Consider the following 18,105-nt stretch of genomic DNA (forward strand, 5'->3'; position numbering starts at 1 on the left):
TACAAATCGAATTATTTTTATATATAACTTGTACTTTTATTTGAAATATTTACTTTTAATTTTCGATTTTCTCACCTCATACTATTTTTAAGTTATCTTGTATTTACCGTGGATTAAACAAAACTGTAAGTACTATCGTGGGAAATGTTTAATATTTGTTAGATAAACTTTATTGCTAATGAAAACTAACCCTACTACATAGTCTTACGCTTTCATAGTCTTAGCTTAGTTATTCCTTGTATTGAAAGGTTATTTCCAAATACTATTTGATAGAAAGGAAGTTATTATAATAAAAAATATGAAAGTGAGCATGAAACACTTTAAACTTACATTTGTTCGAATCCAACAATAACAGATAAAAAATAAACACTGTTTTTAATAGTTAATTATGTGCATTTTATTATAAATTATTTATTAATATAATATATGCTTGCGAATTTATGACCTTAAATTGATATTGGGAACACTTATTGTTTACTACTTTTTTAAATCTGATTATTTTAAAATACAATGAATTCTTATCAATTATGTATGTTAGGATATAATACATATTTTTAAATAAAGTTTATACGAGGATTTTAATATAATAATGCAATGCATTTATAAACGATGGTCTGCCATATGTACTTGACCATAATAAAACCTATTTTAGTCTTAAAGTACAAATATATTAAATACTGTTTCCCGCCTTTTTTTAGTCGTTTAGTATTTGTTTGTTGTTATGACGTCACACCTAACGTTCTGAAATTGATTGATTTTGTATTATGTATCTAAGCAGTTATTAATGATAATACCATCCTGTTTTCTACCTCTATTCTTTCTTGAAGTAGTCATAGAGCAATCTAGAACTTGGAACTTTTTTGGGTATTGTAACACTTAAAAAAGGACGCAATGAAATTGATTTCGACTCCTTAAGTGTTTTATAGAGGTCGCTATAGTCAGATTCAAAATCTAAATTGATATACTCTGTGACTGTTTCAGATTTTAGGGCGTTAAAAATCAGTTGCCTTTACCATAACTGACAAACGTTAAGGTAACAAAACGCCCGCACGAAATATTCGTGTGAAAAATCTTAGTGTTGCGCGCGTAATGATAATAAACTCTTTACATACAAATTAGTTTGTCAAGCATGGTTGAGGTACTGAAGTATATATATACTTTTTAGTGTTACTTATATTTAATACTTTGATAGGTCGTTCATACTACTGAGAGTCCGGTGCCTTATTGTATAGAATTAAACCTAATTTACTTCGACATTTGGCTGTAAAATATGTTTTTGTTAATAAATTGCTTGTTGTAACTTGCGTTATTATTTACATACAATTGAAAGATACGAAAATTAGAATATTTCATATTTTCGGCCTAACGGATTATTATGTTCATGCTAGAACGCATAACAAAAATATAAGTTTTGGTAGTCACAGAATCATGATTCATCATCCATCATTATCAATGCTTGTAGTCCCCTATAGACCTTAGCCTCCGCAAATATTTTAACCATCCCAATCTCGTGTTTCTTGCGTGCAACTTCGAACACCCTTTCACGGTTCTTGTCAACTCCATCGGACCGACCCCGCCCCGGTCTACCGGGCTTTGTCTTTTATAAATAAATAAAAAAACAAGACACGTTCACAAAATTTATTTAAATTAAATTCGCTTTACAAATAAGTCATATTGTATACGACCATACCTAGATGGAGTACAAACGTTGTATAACTTAATTATTATATTATTTTAAATATACTTTATTAGCATTTTTTACACAGTAACACTAATACATACAGGAACAAATATAACACTTACCTCTAAAAATATAACTTTATTTAAAAGAAAGATCCCGAAACGAATACAGTTAAACCCGTTAATGTCGATACACAATCCGTCTAAACCAGTCTTAAACTGTAAATCTTATAAGGGCTGGTATGTTAAAAATCATATAAAAAAAATGCATGAAAAGAACCATCTTTATTGGAATGTATATATGACTTGTTATAAAAAAAAAACCAATTTTTCAAGACTTAACTATTACTCCGGTGTGTCAACACGTTTATGAAATGCGGGAGTGATACATAAATCAAGATTTAGAATCTATTCGATATAAAGCAATATGAATTTGACATTCGTCTAACTCCTGTGGAGAGGTGTTTTACTCTATTTACGTTGACACAAGAGCATAATATTCTTACATTTAAAAAAAATAAACTGACATGAACACCTATCAACTGTCAAAATTAAACTCTACTAAGGAACTGAAAAAATTCATGATTATGGTTTCATTCTATTGTCTATGATATGGCCACAGAAGCTGGCGTTTGTGCAGACTATTATTTATTAATCCATACACAGATAGCATTATGCGGCTGCTTGAGACTGGAACTATAATAGCTTTTTGGTGCCTTTTATTCAATTAACAAAAAAGTATTAACTTTTTAAATCTTATATATATTACGACTGCAAAACAAAATGTGCATTACAAAATAGAGACGCTATTAGAATTTACGATTACGTTTTACGGCCGTCTAACCCCATTTGCATCTTAAAGTTCTTTAAATATAAAATTAACAAAAGTTATCTTGCAAATATTGAATTCAACCAAAAATTTAACAGAATCCAGCAGATATAAACGTCAACCACAGACTGCCAAAAAAACTTAAAACACAATTATTTTATATTAAATTATTGCCATTGTCGTTGGATTATTACAATAATGATTGCAGAATAAATTCGCGTCTAAGTGCGTTGTTAAGATTTTACTAAAACATGTAATATTCAACGAAAATATAAAGAAAATTGCACAAGTTTACCAAAATAAACAGTCTATTTCCTTCCTACGCCTGTGGATTCTTCCTCATGAGTTCCATGTCAGCATCCATCATGTCGACGACGAGCTCATCGAACGTCATCCGTGGAGACCAGCCAAGCTTTTGCTTGGCTTTACTTGCGTCACCTAGCAATAGGTCCTGAAAAAAATTGTGTTTTATTAAATTTGTAAAAAATTTTAACGACCATATTCGTACGTTTCATTCATTTGTTAACGCGATCAACTTTCTTTTCCTTGTTTTCGACCGACAAAAAACATCGTGTGTGGTAACCACCTCCTTTTTTGTGGTGGTGTGGTGGTTACCTCACACTTAGTGGCTACTAAGCCTTAGGTTTTTTCTAATTTTTCTTTAACGTCCGAGGTCAAGTTAGCATTTTGTAAATGTACAGATGCAAAGGCAATACACACAAATACAATTTTAAAAAAAAACGCTAAATGGAAAATTTTGAGAGAAGACAGTTTTTTACCCATCTGCAATCAGCCTCTTGACTCTTATCTGATTTTATGATAGTAAACACTGGAGAAGAGTTGGCCTAGAGGCATCAGCGTGCGCCACTGAGGTCTTAGGTTCATTTACAGATAATTATATTTCAAAATAGAATTTGTATTAACTCACCACTTCAGTAGGTCGAAAATACTTAGGGTTGACCCGCACTAGCAGTTGTCCCGAGGCCTTATCGTGCCCCGTCTCCTCTACCCCACTTCCCCTCCACTCGATAGTCCTCCCCGCATGCGCGAAAGCCTTCTCGACAAACTCCCTAACACTATGCGCCTCCCCCATTGCCACTACGAAGTCCTCTGGCTGCTCTTGCTGCAGCATCAGCCACATTGCCTGATTATGTGAATTATTTATATAAATATTCACAGTAGATGAATATCGTAATGTATATTGTACTAAAAAAAAAATTAGGTTACAAAGAAAAACATACCTCGACATAGTCCTTGGCGTGGCCCCAATCTCTCTTACTATCCAAATTCCCCAGCTCCAGACATTCCAGCAAACCCAGCTGTATCTTAGCCACTGCCCTTGTGATCTTCCTCGTCACAAAATTCTCCCCTCTACGCGGGCTCTCATGATTGAACAATAGTCCGTTACACGCGAACATACCGTAAGCCTCGCGGTAGTTTACGACAATCCAATAGCCATACAATTTCGCACAAGCTAAAAGTTTAGACAATTTCATTGGAACGATCAAACGTTGTATTTTTTAACATAAAACAATATCTAAATGAGTTATTCCAGGCTCATCGGGGTGCTTTAAATAATAGAGGACTTTAGATTTACTCTATATTAACCAGTTGTATACTAACTATGTAAATGAATGAATGCAACGTAACAATAAAAGACAGTGCCTACGTCTAGCTATACTCTCGGGGCGTAACTCGTGACGATTTAGTGAATTCCCACGTTTATAAAACTATGAAAGCCTAAAAGAGCAAAATTTACAGCATTTAGGTTTGAACTCTCTGGCCGCGATGAAACAAGAAGAAAAATAACATACATTATTTTTTTTTTATAAATTTTCTCTGCACCTAGACATTTCACATTACGATCTCGCCTAACTAAAGACTAATCAGTAATTTAAAATTAATTAACTTAATGAATATTTAATATAAGTGTCCAATAACACTACATACAGTCTCTATTAAGGGAATTCATATATATATATATATATATATTGTTACGAAGACGGGTCGACTGCAATGTTTCTAGATTTTTCCACTACTTAGAGAACTTTTCAGGCTGTAATATGATTTCTGACCGTTTCAGAAGAGGGTCAATCACATATTAGAAAATTGTAATTTCCATAATGTTACCCTAGTTTTCAAGAAGCTGAAACCTTTTTTCAGTCGGTTTCAGAACATGTGTAGTAGAGTGGTGCAGTTTTCAGGAGACCCGTTTTCAGGCGTTTTCAGGCCTAGGTATACCCCTTTGATGAAGGAATATTCTAGACCAAACTTTCTAGGTGTGAGACAAGGACGAAATGATACGAGAGGGAGAGAGAGAAGATCAGAACTTTCTCGAAACTAGACGAGCACTCTAGAACGCCGTACGACAAGGACGGAGCAACGTGCGAAAGAGACAAAGAGTGCGGACGTTCTAGAATTGTGCAATCGCTACTCAGTAGCAAGCCCACCTAGAAAGTTCTCAAGTTCTCTTCAAAAGAAAGAATATTGTTTAGAATTATTCCCAGGGATATATAAGCGAGCCGAAACGCGACTAGTCGCCTTAAGTTTGGAATGCGATAACAAGAGAGAAACACCGAAGCGATAAAGTGAATACAAGTGATAAAGTACTGTGTGAATTGTGCATAAGTGACTGTGACTGTGTGTGACCATGACCACGCACGCTGAAGCACGCACGTCCAAAAAGTGTTTTTCTTAATGTGTAAAAGCTATTTTAACAAAAGACAATACTAACTATATAGAACTTACCGTAGGGCGATCGGGGATAGAACGGCGTCTTTTCAGTCTGTGGTATTTCCACTACTTTACCATAGAGCTCTGAGGTAGATGCTTGGTATATTTTGGTCTGTTTTTCTAGGCCAGCCACCCTCACTGCTTCTAACAACCTCAGGGTTCCTAACGCGTCCACTTGAGCTGTGTATTCACTGAGCTCAAAGGAAACCTTCACGTGGGATTGAGCTCCAAGATTGTATATCTCTTTTGGTTTGACCTGTAAGAATTTATTGTTTTATTATTTGCTACGCACATATTTTGTATACACAGATTTTGTGGTTGGTCCAAACCATACATGGTTTATAACTAGCTTCAGCGTGCGACTCTCATCCCTGAGGTCGTAGTATATATCCCCGGCTATGCACCAATGGATTTTCTTTCTATGTGCGCACTTAACATTCGCTCGAACAGTGAAGGAAAACATCGTGTGGAAACCGGCTTTCCTTAGACCTTAAAAGTCAACGGCGTGTGTCTAGCACAGAAGGCTTACCTGCCTATTAGATTGACGAATAATTATGAAACATACAGAAATCTATGGCCCAGACCTATTTAATATTTAAACTATATATAGCCACCGCTGTCGCTTCATTATGTCTCTAATATTTAGGGTAAAATTCAGAGTCCAGGCTTAGCGCGAATGACTCCAGTATGCAAAAATCCAATACATTTCACCCCTAGTTTTTATTCCAGAACAAATAGACCCTTAAAACTAAGCAAGCTCTCACCAAGTTTTCAGTTTTTTTCTTTTTGATTAGAACTTATTGGCCAGATTTTTGATGATGATTAAAGGATAGCATATACTTTTAGCAGTAAAGACGATTTTTGCCCAACAATAACAGATAATTTCCATGAATAACTAACTTCGCTTTGAGTAATTGACATTGTAGGAGGTTCTAGAAGTATTGAGATTCAGCTTGTATGTGATAAAATAAATAATAATAATTCGTTTTTAAGAATCGACAGCACTAAACATTTAATTTTAAAGGGACATTCTGCTACTATCAAGCTCTTGGTAGATCGACGGGCCTAGAATAAACTATAACAGGATGTGTAGCATTATTTCACTAAATTAACCACAAAGAATTCATTCAACATAATAATAATAATAATAAAATATGTTTATTCATTTTAAGTTCAATTTCATTACAATGTGTAAGATTTGGGAACCCTTTTAAGTAAAAAATATACCTGTGTCAGGGTTTCCAGCTCTTTCATAACAAACTTAGTTATACATTTCTTAAAATATTTAATTTATATATAATTTAGTTACATCTTCTATTAACTTTTTTTTTTTGTTATTGATTTTTAACTGTTATCAACACACTGGAGTGCATAAGTGAGTGTGTGAGTGCAAATGTGTGAGTGAGTGAGTGAGTGAGTGAGTCAGTGAGTGAATGAATAAAGTCTGTACTACATACTAGGCCTCAGAAGAAGCTCCAACTCTGCGTAGGGTATGTTCATGAGCCAGTCCTTTAGTCGTATTTTTAGATTGTAGACGGTAAGCGGGTAGATGTTAAGTAGCCTATTTAATTTATTATAGATGTAGTCTGCTTGCATATTGCGTCTCGCAAAGTCAGTCCTAACGGTCTGACCGACGACGACATCCCTATTTCTTTTTAAGAACAGCCTACTATCAAATGGTAGCGCTCTGTGTGATTTTAAAATTAGACTCAGGACATACAGCTTCCTAACGGAAAGTAATTGGCTGAGATGATAAAGCTCTTCCGATGGGAATCTGCATGGCCGGAACAGCATGACCTTTAATAGAGCCCTATGTCCCCGTTCCAATTCCAAAAATTTTGTTTTATTGGCCGTTCCCCATATGTTTATGCAATATGTCAGTACGGACTGAACAAGTGCTATGTAAATTCTTTTAAGTATTATATCCGATGTAATGTGTCGCAAAATTTTAAAAATATATGTTAGTTTCCTTAATCTACCAGTCATGGACTCTATATGGGGATACCATGATAGTCGCTCGTCTATATGAATGCCCAAATATTTGATAGAGCTAACTTTTGCTATTGGAAGACACGGACAGTTACTGTCTCTTTGCATATCGCAGTGATGTATTTTAATTTTAAAATCATTAGGTGGTTGAGTTCGATCAGAAATTCTGAAACATACATAGTTAGTTTTCTCTTTATTGAGAGACAAAAGGTTAAAATCAAGCCACTTAGCAATAGTTGTCAGTCCAACTTCCGCTGATATTTTTACCTCTGCCCAGTTAAGCCCTGTGAAAAGTACAGCCATATCATTCGCATAGGAAAATATTTGCCCGTGATCAAGTTTTAGATTGCTTAATGCATTAATATATATTAAAAATAATGTTGGACCTAATATGCTTCCTTGCGGAACCCCATAGGTGATTTCCAATTCATCACTTACGTAATCTCCTACTTTCACTCTCTGTGTTCGCCTTGAAAGGTAATCACAAAATAGCTTTAAGGGTGTATCTCTAATGCCTATATGCTCCATTTTATGTAAAAGTGAGGAGATACAGACTGTATCGAAGGCCTTTCTTAAATCTAGAAATGCACCAAGGCATTTCTTTCCCTTATCTAGGTTTGATACTATTAGAGACGTTAATTGAGATATGGCATCTTCAGTTGATTTTCCTTGCCTGAATCCATATTGTGCGCTGGATAGAATATTAAATTTATTAAGGTAGTTTAGTAATCTAATATTTAGTAGTTTTTCTAAGACCTTAGAGATGGCTGGAAGAATGGAAATTGGCCTGTAGTTATTGACTTTGTCTTTATCGCCTGATTTAAGTACCGGTACAATAATAGCTTGCTTAAGTTTTGTCGGAAATATCCCTTTTTGAAAACATAGGTTGACCAGATGACATAAACAAGGTACTAAAAGACCTCTAGCGAGTTTTAGAAATCGTGTGGGAATATTATCCCACCCCGGTGCGCTATCTGATTTTAAGTTTTTGATTATGTGATCAACCTCTAGATGGTCGGTACTAAATAGAACAAACGAATGCAAGCTGGATATAGGGGCTAGTGCTGATGTGGAGGAGTGTGACGAGCTTTGTTGAATTTCCTGAGCCAGTAGAGGGCCAAGATTTGTGAAATAATTATTAACCTCATTTACAGACTCTGTAGGCGTAGCCTTAAGATTTAATAGTTCGTCATTATTATTTTTTGTTTGACTCATATATGTAATCTTTTTAATATTTTTCCACAACTGTTTTGGGTCATTAACTGAATTATTTAATCGTGTTCTTTCATATTTTCGTTTTAGTTTTTTTATTAAGTTATTACAAAAATTTCTATACCTTTTATAAGTAATTGATAGAACTTCGTCGTATTCATTATTTTTTAAACGCTTTTGCATTTTATTTCTGTTTCTTATGCACCGCAAGATACCGGCAGTTATCCACGGCTTTAATATCTGATGTTTTTTAGATACCTTCGTGATTATTGTATTTTCTTCTAAGGATTTTTTAATCTTATTTATTAATTTATCAACGACTTCATTTGGATCCTCGCAAAGTAAGAGATTATTCAGATTTTTATGAGATAATGTTATTACCGCTTTATCAAAATCTGTATAGGTTTTAAGTTTTTTAACCTCTACTGCGTTATGTATTTTTAATTTCTGTAAGCTTAAAAAAACCATGAGATGATCTGTAATTGATGTATTCAATACAGCTACTTTTGCCTGAAATTTTTTATTTTGTTGTTTTATCATAACATGGTCAAGACAGTTATTATTTCTAGTTGGGAAGAGATGTCCCGGCATTAAGCCATATATTGATAGCATACTAAGATAGTTTAGTCTGTTATTTAGGTAACTGTTGTCGACATTGTAAATTTATATTTATATCACCGGTGATGACTATATTTTCCTTGTTCTTTACATGATCCAAGTGTAGACGAAGTGATTCAAGAAATGATTCTGAGTTCGGAATAGAAGGAGAACGATAAATTCCTAAGATTAAATGATTAAGTACCTCGATTTGTATACAAGATGCATTTTCTAAGATTATTTCACGTACTTTGGGTTTAAGATTATTCCTGATATAAGCCACTACGCCATCATTCTGATTCTTAGTATAATATGAAGAATATTGGCTAAGTTGAGGAATAAGCTTTGTATTATTCAATCTGCATTCAGTTAATATCACTACATCTACCTCAATTTCCAAACTGCTTAAGGTTACTTGTAGATTGTCGAAATTCCTATAAATGCTTCTTATATTTTGGGTTATAATAGTTAAATCACTTTTTTTAGGGTTTATAAATTGCTTTAGATTTTTTACTTCACACGAAGTGGATATAGCTATTTCAGTTTCATCTAAATCATGAATTGTTGTGAGTGTATTATCCATAATAAATTTTGAAAAAAGAAATGATTTCTTTTACATGATCACAATCAATGTGAATCGAATAATTGGTAGGTATTGGTAATTCAGTAATAAATTCCATGTCATGCCGTATTTGAGGGTAGTAACGAGGATATTTGCATTTTGCGTGAAACGTGTAAAGGAAAGAGAAAGCAGAAATGTATCCTTTTCTATGACCATAATCAATGTAAATCGAATAATTGAAGGGTATTGGTATTTTAGCAATAGGTGTTATGACATGCAGTATTTGAGGGTAGTATTGAGTATTATTGTATTTTGCGTGATACGTGTAAGAGAGAGAGAGAACATAAGTTACGGTTGCAGTATTAATTTTGTCCCGAGTAAAAGAAACAGACAATACAAGAGGTGCATTTTTATGATGAGTATAAAGGAGAGTGTACAATGGTGTATAATGTTTTAGTGTTTTTACATAAGATATTTTGTTGTGATAACAGTTGCAAAAGATAAGGTGACAAGTACATTTAAAAACTAATAAAACCTGCAATAGTCAGTAGGATTGCATTAGTTGCTGTATTTGAGCTTCAGTCTTGAGTAAAAGTATTGGTGTATAATCATCTTTCCTGAGATATACTTTACCATACGAAGTCCAGCAATATTTATATGCCTTTGATCTCACCAACTCTTTTCCACGATAAAGGAGTCTAGATGCTTTTGGCGTTAAATTTTCAGATATGTAAATCGGAGTATCTTCATTGGTATGGAATCCTAAGTGTTTAGCGCACAATTTAGACTTGTGTTTTATATTGAAAGCTTTACCCATTTTTATGATGTCGTTCTTAAGCAACGTTGAAGTAGTCTCAACCAAGATAGTCGTGTTTTTAATACCTTCCTTCTTGGAGCGTTGCCTGTAAATATCTTTAATCTCAGTTTTGGGAAGTGAGCAGCCAATGTTTGAAGTCAGACACTTAACCATTTCGAGTAAGTCTTCCTTTGTTTCATTCACCTTTTTTGGGACATTTTTAATTTCAAAATTAGCCTTTCTCATGCCCTTATGCATTTCTTCTATTTTATCCTCTAGTGTTGCTATATTTAACCGATCTTGCTGTGACTGTTGTTCTAATTTTTCAATTTTCTTCTTATACTCATCATTTTGCGCCATGAGAAATGCAATTGAGTTTTCAATGTTGTGGTTAGTATTTTTTATGTCTGATAAAGTAGGATTGATTTTTTTAAGTTCAACGCTATGCTCGTTAATCATGGTAGTCATTAGATTTTTTATTTCCTCTTTGAAATTAAGGAGTTCAGCAGATAAATCAATATCCTCTCTTTTCCTTTTTAGGCGAGTTGAGACAAACATGTGTCTCGTTGATGTTGGCGTTGTATATTCGGTGCCACCGATAGTACTCATGTCTGATTCCGAAAAAGATCTATTTATTTCAGGGACAGGTTTATTGCACTGTGTACATGCACTCTTATCTTGGGACATATTAACAAAGGAATTCTTATCGGCCAATGAACCCAAGCTACGTATGTCAATGACTTGTTCTATTAGTCGCAATTGTAATAGGGCGTCTGAAGAGGGAGGAGCCTTGAGACAGGTTTTAGTGTGAGGGTAACAAGAAGCTGACTGCGTGCGCGCAAATTGAGACAGCAATATCCAGTTTTTACTCACATTACCAGGGCAGCAAGAGGTCCGTGTTAAAATTCGCGTTAAAAGTATATATCACACTTTGTGTGAATGCCATCCTTTAGGGCCAGCACGACTGAGATAGTCCCGCTGTTTTACATAAAACTACTTCTACTACGCAACTTAATTCTTTGAAAATCTCCGTAAAATCTTCCATTTCATTGAAAGCGTAAATGCCGCTTGGACTCAGCAAGGACTGTTCTATACTTGAGGCCCTCACTTGTTAATATTGTTACCAGCTAGAGGATCGGATAGAAACTGCCGTAGACTTCTTCAAGGATTTATTTCTTGATAAATCAATGCTGAATTTAAGCACAAATTATACGCAGACATGCACTTATAACACACAAAAACAGTCACTAATTCCTTAATTATGCACACTTCACACAGTAATTCATCACTTCACTTTATTCGCACTTTATAGCTTCGGTGTTTATCTCTTGACATCGCATTCGAAACTACGCGTCTCGGCTCGCTTATTTAATATCCCTGAAAATTATCTTAAACAATATTCGAGAACTTTCTAGGCGGGATTGCTACTGAGTAGCGATTGCACAATTTTAAAACGTCCGCACTCTAGGCCTGAAAACGCCTGATAATGGGTCTCCTGAAAACTGCACGACTCGACTACATATGTTCTGAAACTGCCTGAAAAAACGTTTCCGCATCCTGAAAACTAGGGTCGTGTAGGGTAACATTATAAAATTACAATGTTTTAATATGTGATTTTTTGAGTTTGATCCTGAAAAGTAGTGGAAAAATCTAGAAATATTGCATTCGACCCGTCTTCGTAACAATATATCAAACGCTAATACAGCCTACATTGAGTTCTGTTCTCGCTTCTGGACGTCCGCCTGCAGCCGGACATCAGGACATAATACGTAATTCCACTTGTACGACACTACACTTCTTACGTCGATGTCTCCCAATTCAGTCAACTTAGTGTCTTTAAGGCACTTTTTACACAAGCCCTATATAGAACTGGTGGTCGACACACAACGTGTGTGACGTAATCACTAAAAAAGAAAAATACTTAAAATATATACCTGCACCTAGCTCTTCAAGAATATAAATGTTTGTATAGTATATAAATACAGTTTCAATAACATGCGTTCCATGAATATAACCTTTCAAATATTCCTATATATTATATAATTAAACAAAAAAACCGTGCTAAGGCCAAGATGAGAACAGCCAAAACGGATAAGGAACATGTATTTTACAAAACCTTGCGCAACCGTTGCAACACGCGTTGTCGCGATGCGCAGAGACGACACATTCACGACTCAGTGTCTAATGGGGATCCCTCAAAAATATGGAAATTCTTAAAATCTCTGGGTATCGGTAAGCCACCACGTACTGCCATGACTCCCGATATCGACGTAAACAGCCTAAACGCCCATTTTACCTCTCACTCCACTTCAAGTAATATCGATCTGGACTTAACACTTGAGTATATATCATCTCTCCCTCGTCCTAGTTTTCCATCTTTCTCTTTCGATGAATTCTCTAGTCAGAAAGTTGAATCGAGTATTTCTTCTATTCATTCCAACGCTGTTGGTTCTGACCTGATTAGTCGTGCTATGATCATACCTATTCTCTCTCTTATACTTCCTGTAATCACACATATTTTTAATTTTTCCATTTCTATAGGTGAATTTCCTTCTTGCTGGAAGGATGGACTTATCATCCCTATCCCCAAAAAGGCTAATCCTAGTACTTTTTCTGATTTTCGACCCATCTCGATTCTGCCATTTCTATCCAAGGTACTTGAACGCCTCATACATGAGCAATTAAATAATTTCCTAAACAAAAATTCCATACTGAATCCACTTCAGTCTGGGTTTCGACCTGGACATAGCACTACTACTGCTCTGGTCAGAGTAGCCGATGATATTCGCGAAGGCATGGACCACAAACAACTCACAATTCTCACACTGCTAGATTTCAGCAACGCTTTTAATACTATTAATTTTAAAATTCTAATGGGGTTGCTTAGATCTATTAATATTTCTTCTCATGCTGTTAACTGGTTCTCTAACTATCTTAATGGGCGCCGCCAGTGTATTAAGACAAGCGATTGCATATCTCAGTGGAGTTTGATTGAATCTGGCGTTCCGCAAGGTGGCGTACTTTCTCCTCTTCTTTTTGCTATATATATTAACTCCTTAACTTTCCGACTTTCAACTAATTTTCATTTATACGCTGACGATCTTCAAATCTACGTACAATCAAGTCTCGATGATCTCCCGCAAGCCATACAATATACCAACAATGAGCTGGCAAAGATAGTTGACTGGAGTAAAAAATTTGGTCTTCTAATCAATCCCAAAAAGAGTAAGGTATTAATTATTGGCAGCCCCTATTTCACGACGAGAATTGATTGGGCCAGGATATCCCCTATCCATATCGATGGTGTAATTTTAAATTTTAGCCGTACAGTAAAAAATTTGGGGGTTTTATTTGATCAAAATTTATCCTGGGAGCAGCATGTTAAAGAAGTTAGCCGAAAATTATACGGTGCCTCCAGTATCCTTCGACGTCTCAGTAATTTTCTTCCCTTTAGTACCAAAACCTCACTGGCGCAATCTCTCCTCCTGCCTTTACTGGACTACGCCGATGCCTGCTCCTCCGATCTTAACGAGGAATTGCTAAATAGACTGGATCGTCTCCAAAATTTCTGTATCAGATTTATATTCGGTCTAAGAAAGTACGATCATATCTCTGCGTTCCGTAAGCGGCTAGGCTGGTTGCCAATTCGTCAGCGACGCGATGCTCATGTTCTTCATCTCCTATATTCCATCCTGTTCAACCCTAAAACTCCTTCCTATCTCAAAAATGATTTCAATTTTTTGGGAGCCCATAACTATAGCTTACGCTCTTCCGAAAATTATACCCTTGAAATCCCATCTCATAACTCCTCCTTTCTTGGCGATTCCTTTAAGGTCTCCGCAGTTAGGCTATGGAATTCACTTCCCGTCCCTATTCGCTTAGCTCCTTCTTTATCTTCCTTTAAATTTCTTCTGTACAAACATTACCTGTCCACATCGTATCCCGAACTTTCTTACTAACTACTAACTGACGTGAGACTTATCTTAAATTATCGTGATTTATGTGTCTTTTTACTCTTTAATGTATCTTTAATATTTTATTCCTGTTTAGTTTTGTTTAACAACTGTGTATTACATGTATTTTGCACTACTTGCCTATCTTATTTAATACATTTATTTTTTTCTTTACTCACAGTGGTTGCCTGGAAGAGATCGCTCGTAAGCGATAAGGCCGCCAGTTGCCCTCCTTTTGATTTAATTATGTTAATTTTTATTTTTATTTTGTAGTGTAACGAAGTGTAAATAAATAAATAAATAAAAATAAATATTCATGAATAAAATTAACACTTCAACAGTGTACATTTTCAAATTCCTCTCCATATGAATAATACAATTGTATCTCAACACAGCTCTTCAAGAAATTAATTTCAGGATGTTATCAAAGAGATTTTTGTAGAATATGAATTTATTAATATATTTGACATGCTAACTAAAAAAAAATCTTGTTTATAACCGTTATATATCTGTCGCAGCCAACTAGCTTAATCAGCCGTTCAATTAACAGCCTATCCGTTTAACTAACGGTCTGAAAGATATTCAGCCGTAGCGTCTGTTACAACATTTAATAAACTGGCTAGCTAATTCTTGGGCCAATCGTGCGATAGAGTCATTATTTGTCAGAAAATGAAACATATCACATAAAAAATATTTAATTTAAAATTAAATTGTTTAAGTCAAATTCACATTATTATTATCACAACTCTCTTCCATTGTACTTTTTCATGAAACTTTTTAAAACACCATCAATGAGTTTCGTTTCGAGTTTGAGAGTGGCAGAAATTGGAATTAAATTTAAATTAACAGTCAACAGGCTAGGCAAGTAATGAAACGTCATCGATCCAAGTCATTTGGCTAGCTGTTTAATCAACTGGCTGAACATCTCAGCCGTTAGTTAAACGGCTAGGCTGTTAATTGAACGGCTGTTTAAGCTAGTTGGCTGCAAGATATCTATATTTATTATAAATACCTATGGTACCTTCGCAGGACTTTCTCCGTAAATACGAAAATGTAATTTAGGTAATGAGTATGAAGCAAGTATCTTTTATTAAATGTTATTTTATTTGTTGACGTAACACCTTTTATGTTTATAATCTTTGAATGTCTAAAATCCTTACAAAAATCTGATCTCTTAAAACACCGCCAGTGTGGTCATAATAGAGAAGCCATGTTTCGTTTGTAGTTCAGAATCTGTCAAGATTACCAGTAACCCACACAACTTTGTGATATTCTCAGTGTCGTTTGTATCTGCGCGTCAGAAATAATTCTGGGCACCCAGTGAGTCACACTTTGTTCATATCCAAATGGTTGTCTTCCCTTCCTATAGAAATCTTCATTTCTTCTACTATAAAGCAAACAGTAATGCATCGATTCGTCAAAATGGTAATTGAAGTTTTCCATTGATCTCTGAATATCTAATGTTGCATTTAAGTTTTGATTTACCAGCCCCATCGTTACATTTTATTACAGTATTTCATATTTATAAATTCTTAAGAAAACATTCCGACACAAAGCAAACAAATGATTTCTATTTTTTTTAATAAAAAGTATTTCATTATTATTATATCGACTGTCTGGCTATAACACCTCTCGTATGTATTGATTCATAAAAACCTTCTTGTGTAACTTACTGATGACTAAAATTAATGAAATATATTTGTCCTTTTCTATGTATAAAATTCTTTTATTAACACTATGGCCGGCCTGTCATATCTCAGAAAGTAGTTTTGGTATAATTGACTATTGATGTTCTATATAGATTACTACGAAATTATCTGATAAAATACAACAATTGCAACATTTATAAATTTGTGGTAGAATATAATATAATTCAGTTAGAAGAAAAGATTTACTTTTTCACAATGAATAAACTAAAAAACTATATAGAATCCAGGAAATAACATGGATTCAAAACATATACATACTAGGAAATATATTTTCATATGAATGAAGTCATGGTCAGCACCTAGTCAACAAAATTTGAGTCAACAAGTGTGATAAAATTACAATAGTACTTTACAATGTCCTGTTGTATTTTGATGTGTTGTGTTTCAAGGAAAAATTATATAAATTTTTTATTATTATAAATTCAAGGTTACTTTCATATAATAGCAAAAAAACAAAACCTCACCTTTGAAATAATACTAATAAGGCAGGTGGTGTCTGTTAGATCTCCATAATGTAAGTGCATACGCCCACCAGAAAAGCAAGCCGGTTTTTCATATAAATGTTGAATTCGGCCAGTATTGAATGATGAAGAGCGCCTTAAAATTCCATGTACTTCATAACCCTTTTCAATTAAAAACTCCGCTAAATAGGATCCATCCTAAAATGTATAATAATTTAATATAAGTTTCTTGATGAGATAATAGCAGTAAAATAAAGTGTCAACTCTATATGACGACACAGAAGGGACTGTGCATTTTATAGCCTTATAGAGAGTAGTTGTGAAATGGAGAGAAGAAAAACATATAGGAGAATCCATGACTCCCACTTATTACTCCTACTTAGGTATGGTCAACAACAGTCTACACATGCACGCAATCCCAATTTGTAAACAAAAGAAATAACTCTTAGAAAGTTTGAATGCATGATGCTGACAGTCCAGTCAAGTATTGAGACAAAAGAATGTACATAGCTCATTTTACAGTTATTACTCATATTAGTAACTTAAAAAGTACTTTATTACTCAATTGCTGTCATAATTGAGAGTGGTTGTAATGCTATGTAGAGTGTATCATTGTGTGGATGTCAAGCTAAACCAACCAAAGCCAAAAATTGATTTCGACGCTTAGAGTTAAGTCACCTTTAAATACTGGGATGTTACATGGAATTTATACCATATTCAATAGCAAGTTAAACACCCAAAATTTATTTGTAATAATCGTATAGCTGTCAAATTATGATCTAAGTAATTTCGAAAGAAAAATTTAATTTATGTGAATTAAAACAATACATTTTTTATAAGTGGATTTATATGATTTAGCAGTAAATTTAATTTTGTTACATTACCTGTCCAGTTATTCCTGTGATTAGAGCAACTTTTTCATTCGCAGTGGAAGCAGAAGATTCCCCGGACATTTTTTTATTTATTAAATACAAAAACACGTATTCACTTTTAAACCGGCAAACTCACTGATAAGATATCACAACTGTTGAAAGCATAAGACAAGTAAAGTTTGGTATGTCATACCAATTTACAAGCCGCAATGTTTACAAATTTTGAGCCTTACTCGGGCGCACTTATTTGTTGTGAACTGTAGTATTTTTTCCGTACTAAGGTAATTTGAAAACGACCATTAATAATTTATGAAATAAGAATTTTAAAAATTCCAAATATTAAGCTATGTTCATGGTAACAATAAACATTTCCACAGAGCAATTATTTGATTGTACTATGACAACAAGAAAATTTCTTATAACTGTCATGTACAATAAAAATACAAATTTTTAGTTATGTTTTTGTATAGGGTTATTACTCGGTTTCGGTGGGCCAACATCTTTCACAATTATATAAATTACATAGGTACATTTTATGTATTAAAACTAACTTTGTAACTATAAAGTGTAATTAGTCAAAACTTATTTGTCGCACTGTACCAATATGTAGTCAATGTTTGGTCATAATTAGTTTTTTTTGCTTAGGGCGAAATCGCCTTGTCCTCTAACTTTGTGCGGCTATTCAACGATCGTTGATGTTTCAGGAGGCTCA

At 34.3% G+C, this 18,105-nt stretch overlaps 1 protein-coding gene across 1 annotated transcript; it reads right to left on the reverse strand.

Moving 5' to 3' along the window:
- Positions 1–1,623: 1,623 nt before the first annotated feature.
- On the reverse strand, positions 1,624–17,759 carry LOC123716475 (GDP-mannose 4,6 dehydratase). The gene is made up of 6 exons (XM_045672242.1): positions 17,406–17,759; positions 16,525–16,719; positions 5,258–5,498; positions 3,751–3,983; positions 3,438–3,653; positions 1,624–2,960 (listed from the first exon to the last, which is right to left on the reverse strand). Exons 1-6 carry the CDS (start codon positions 17,472–17,474, stop codon positions 2,829–2,831), a joined length of 1,086 nt encoding a protein of 361 aa, XP_045528198.1. The 5' UTR covers positions 17,475–17,759; the 3' UTR covers positions 1,624–2,828.
- Between the last annotated feature and the right edge of the window lie 346 nt (positions 17,760–18,105).

Source organism: Pieris brassicae, chromosome 1, assembly GCF_905147105.1.
Source record: "Pieris brassicae chromosome 1, ilPieBrab1.1, whole genome shotgun sequence".
Lineage (NCBI taxonomy): Eukaryota > Metazoa > Arthropoda > Insecta > Lepidoptera > Pieridae > Pieris > Pieris brassicae.

Bases quoted from the DNA above. Each gene is read 5' to 3' on its own strand.
- LOC123716475 (XM_045672242.1), bottom strand. From the start codon at position 17,474: ATGTCCGGGGAATCTTCTGCTTCCACTGCGAATGAAAAAGTTGCTCTA. The intron at 5,499-16,524 runs GTGAGGTTTTGT...AAATTCTTACAG, and splicing joins TTATTAGTATTATTTCAAAG to GTCAAACCAAAAGAGATATA. The intron at 2,961-3,437 runs GTGAGTTAATAC...AATTTTTTTCAG, and splicing joins ATTTTCGACCTACTGAAGTG to GACCTATTGCTAGGTGACGC.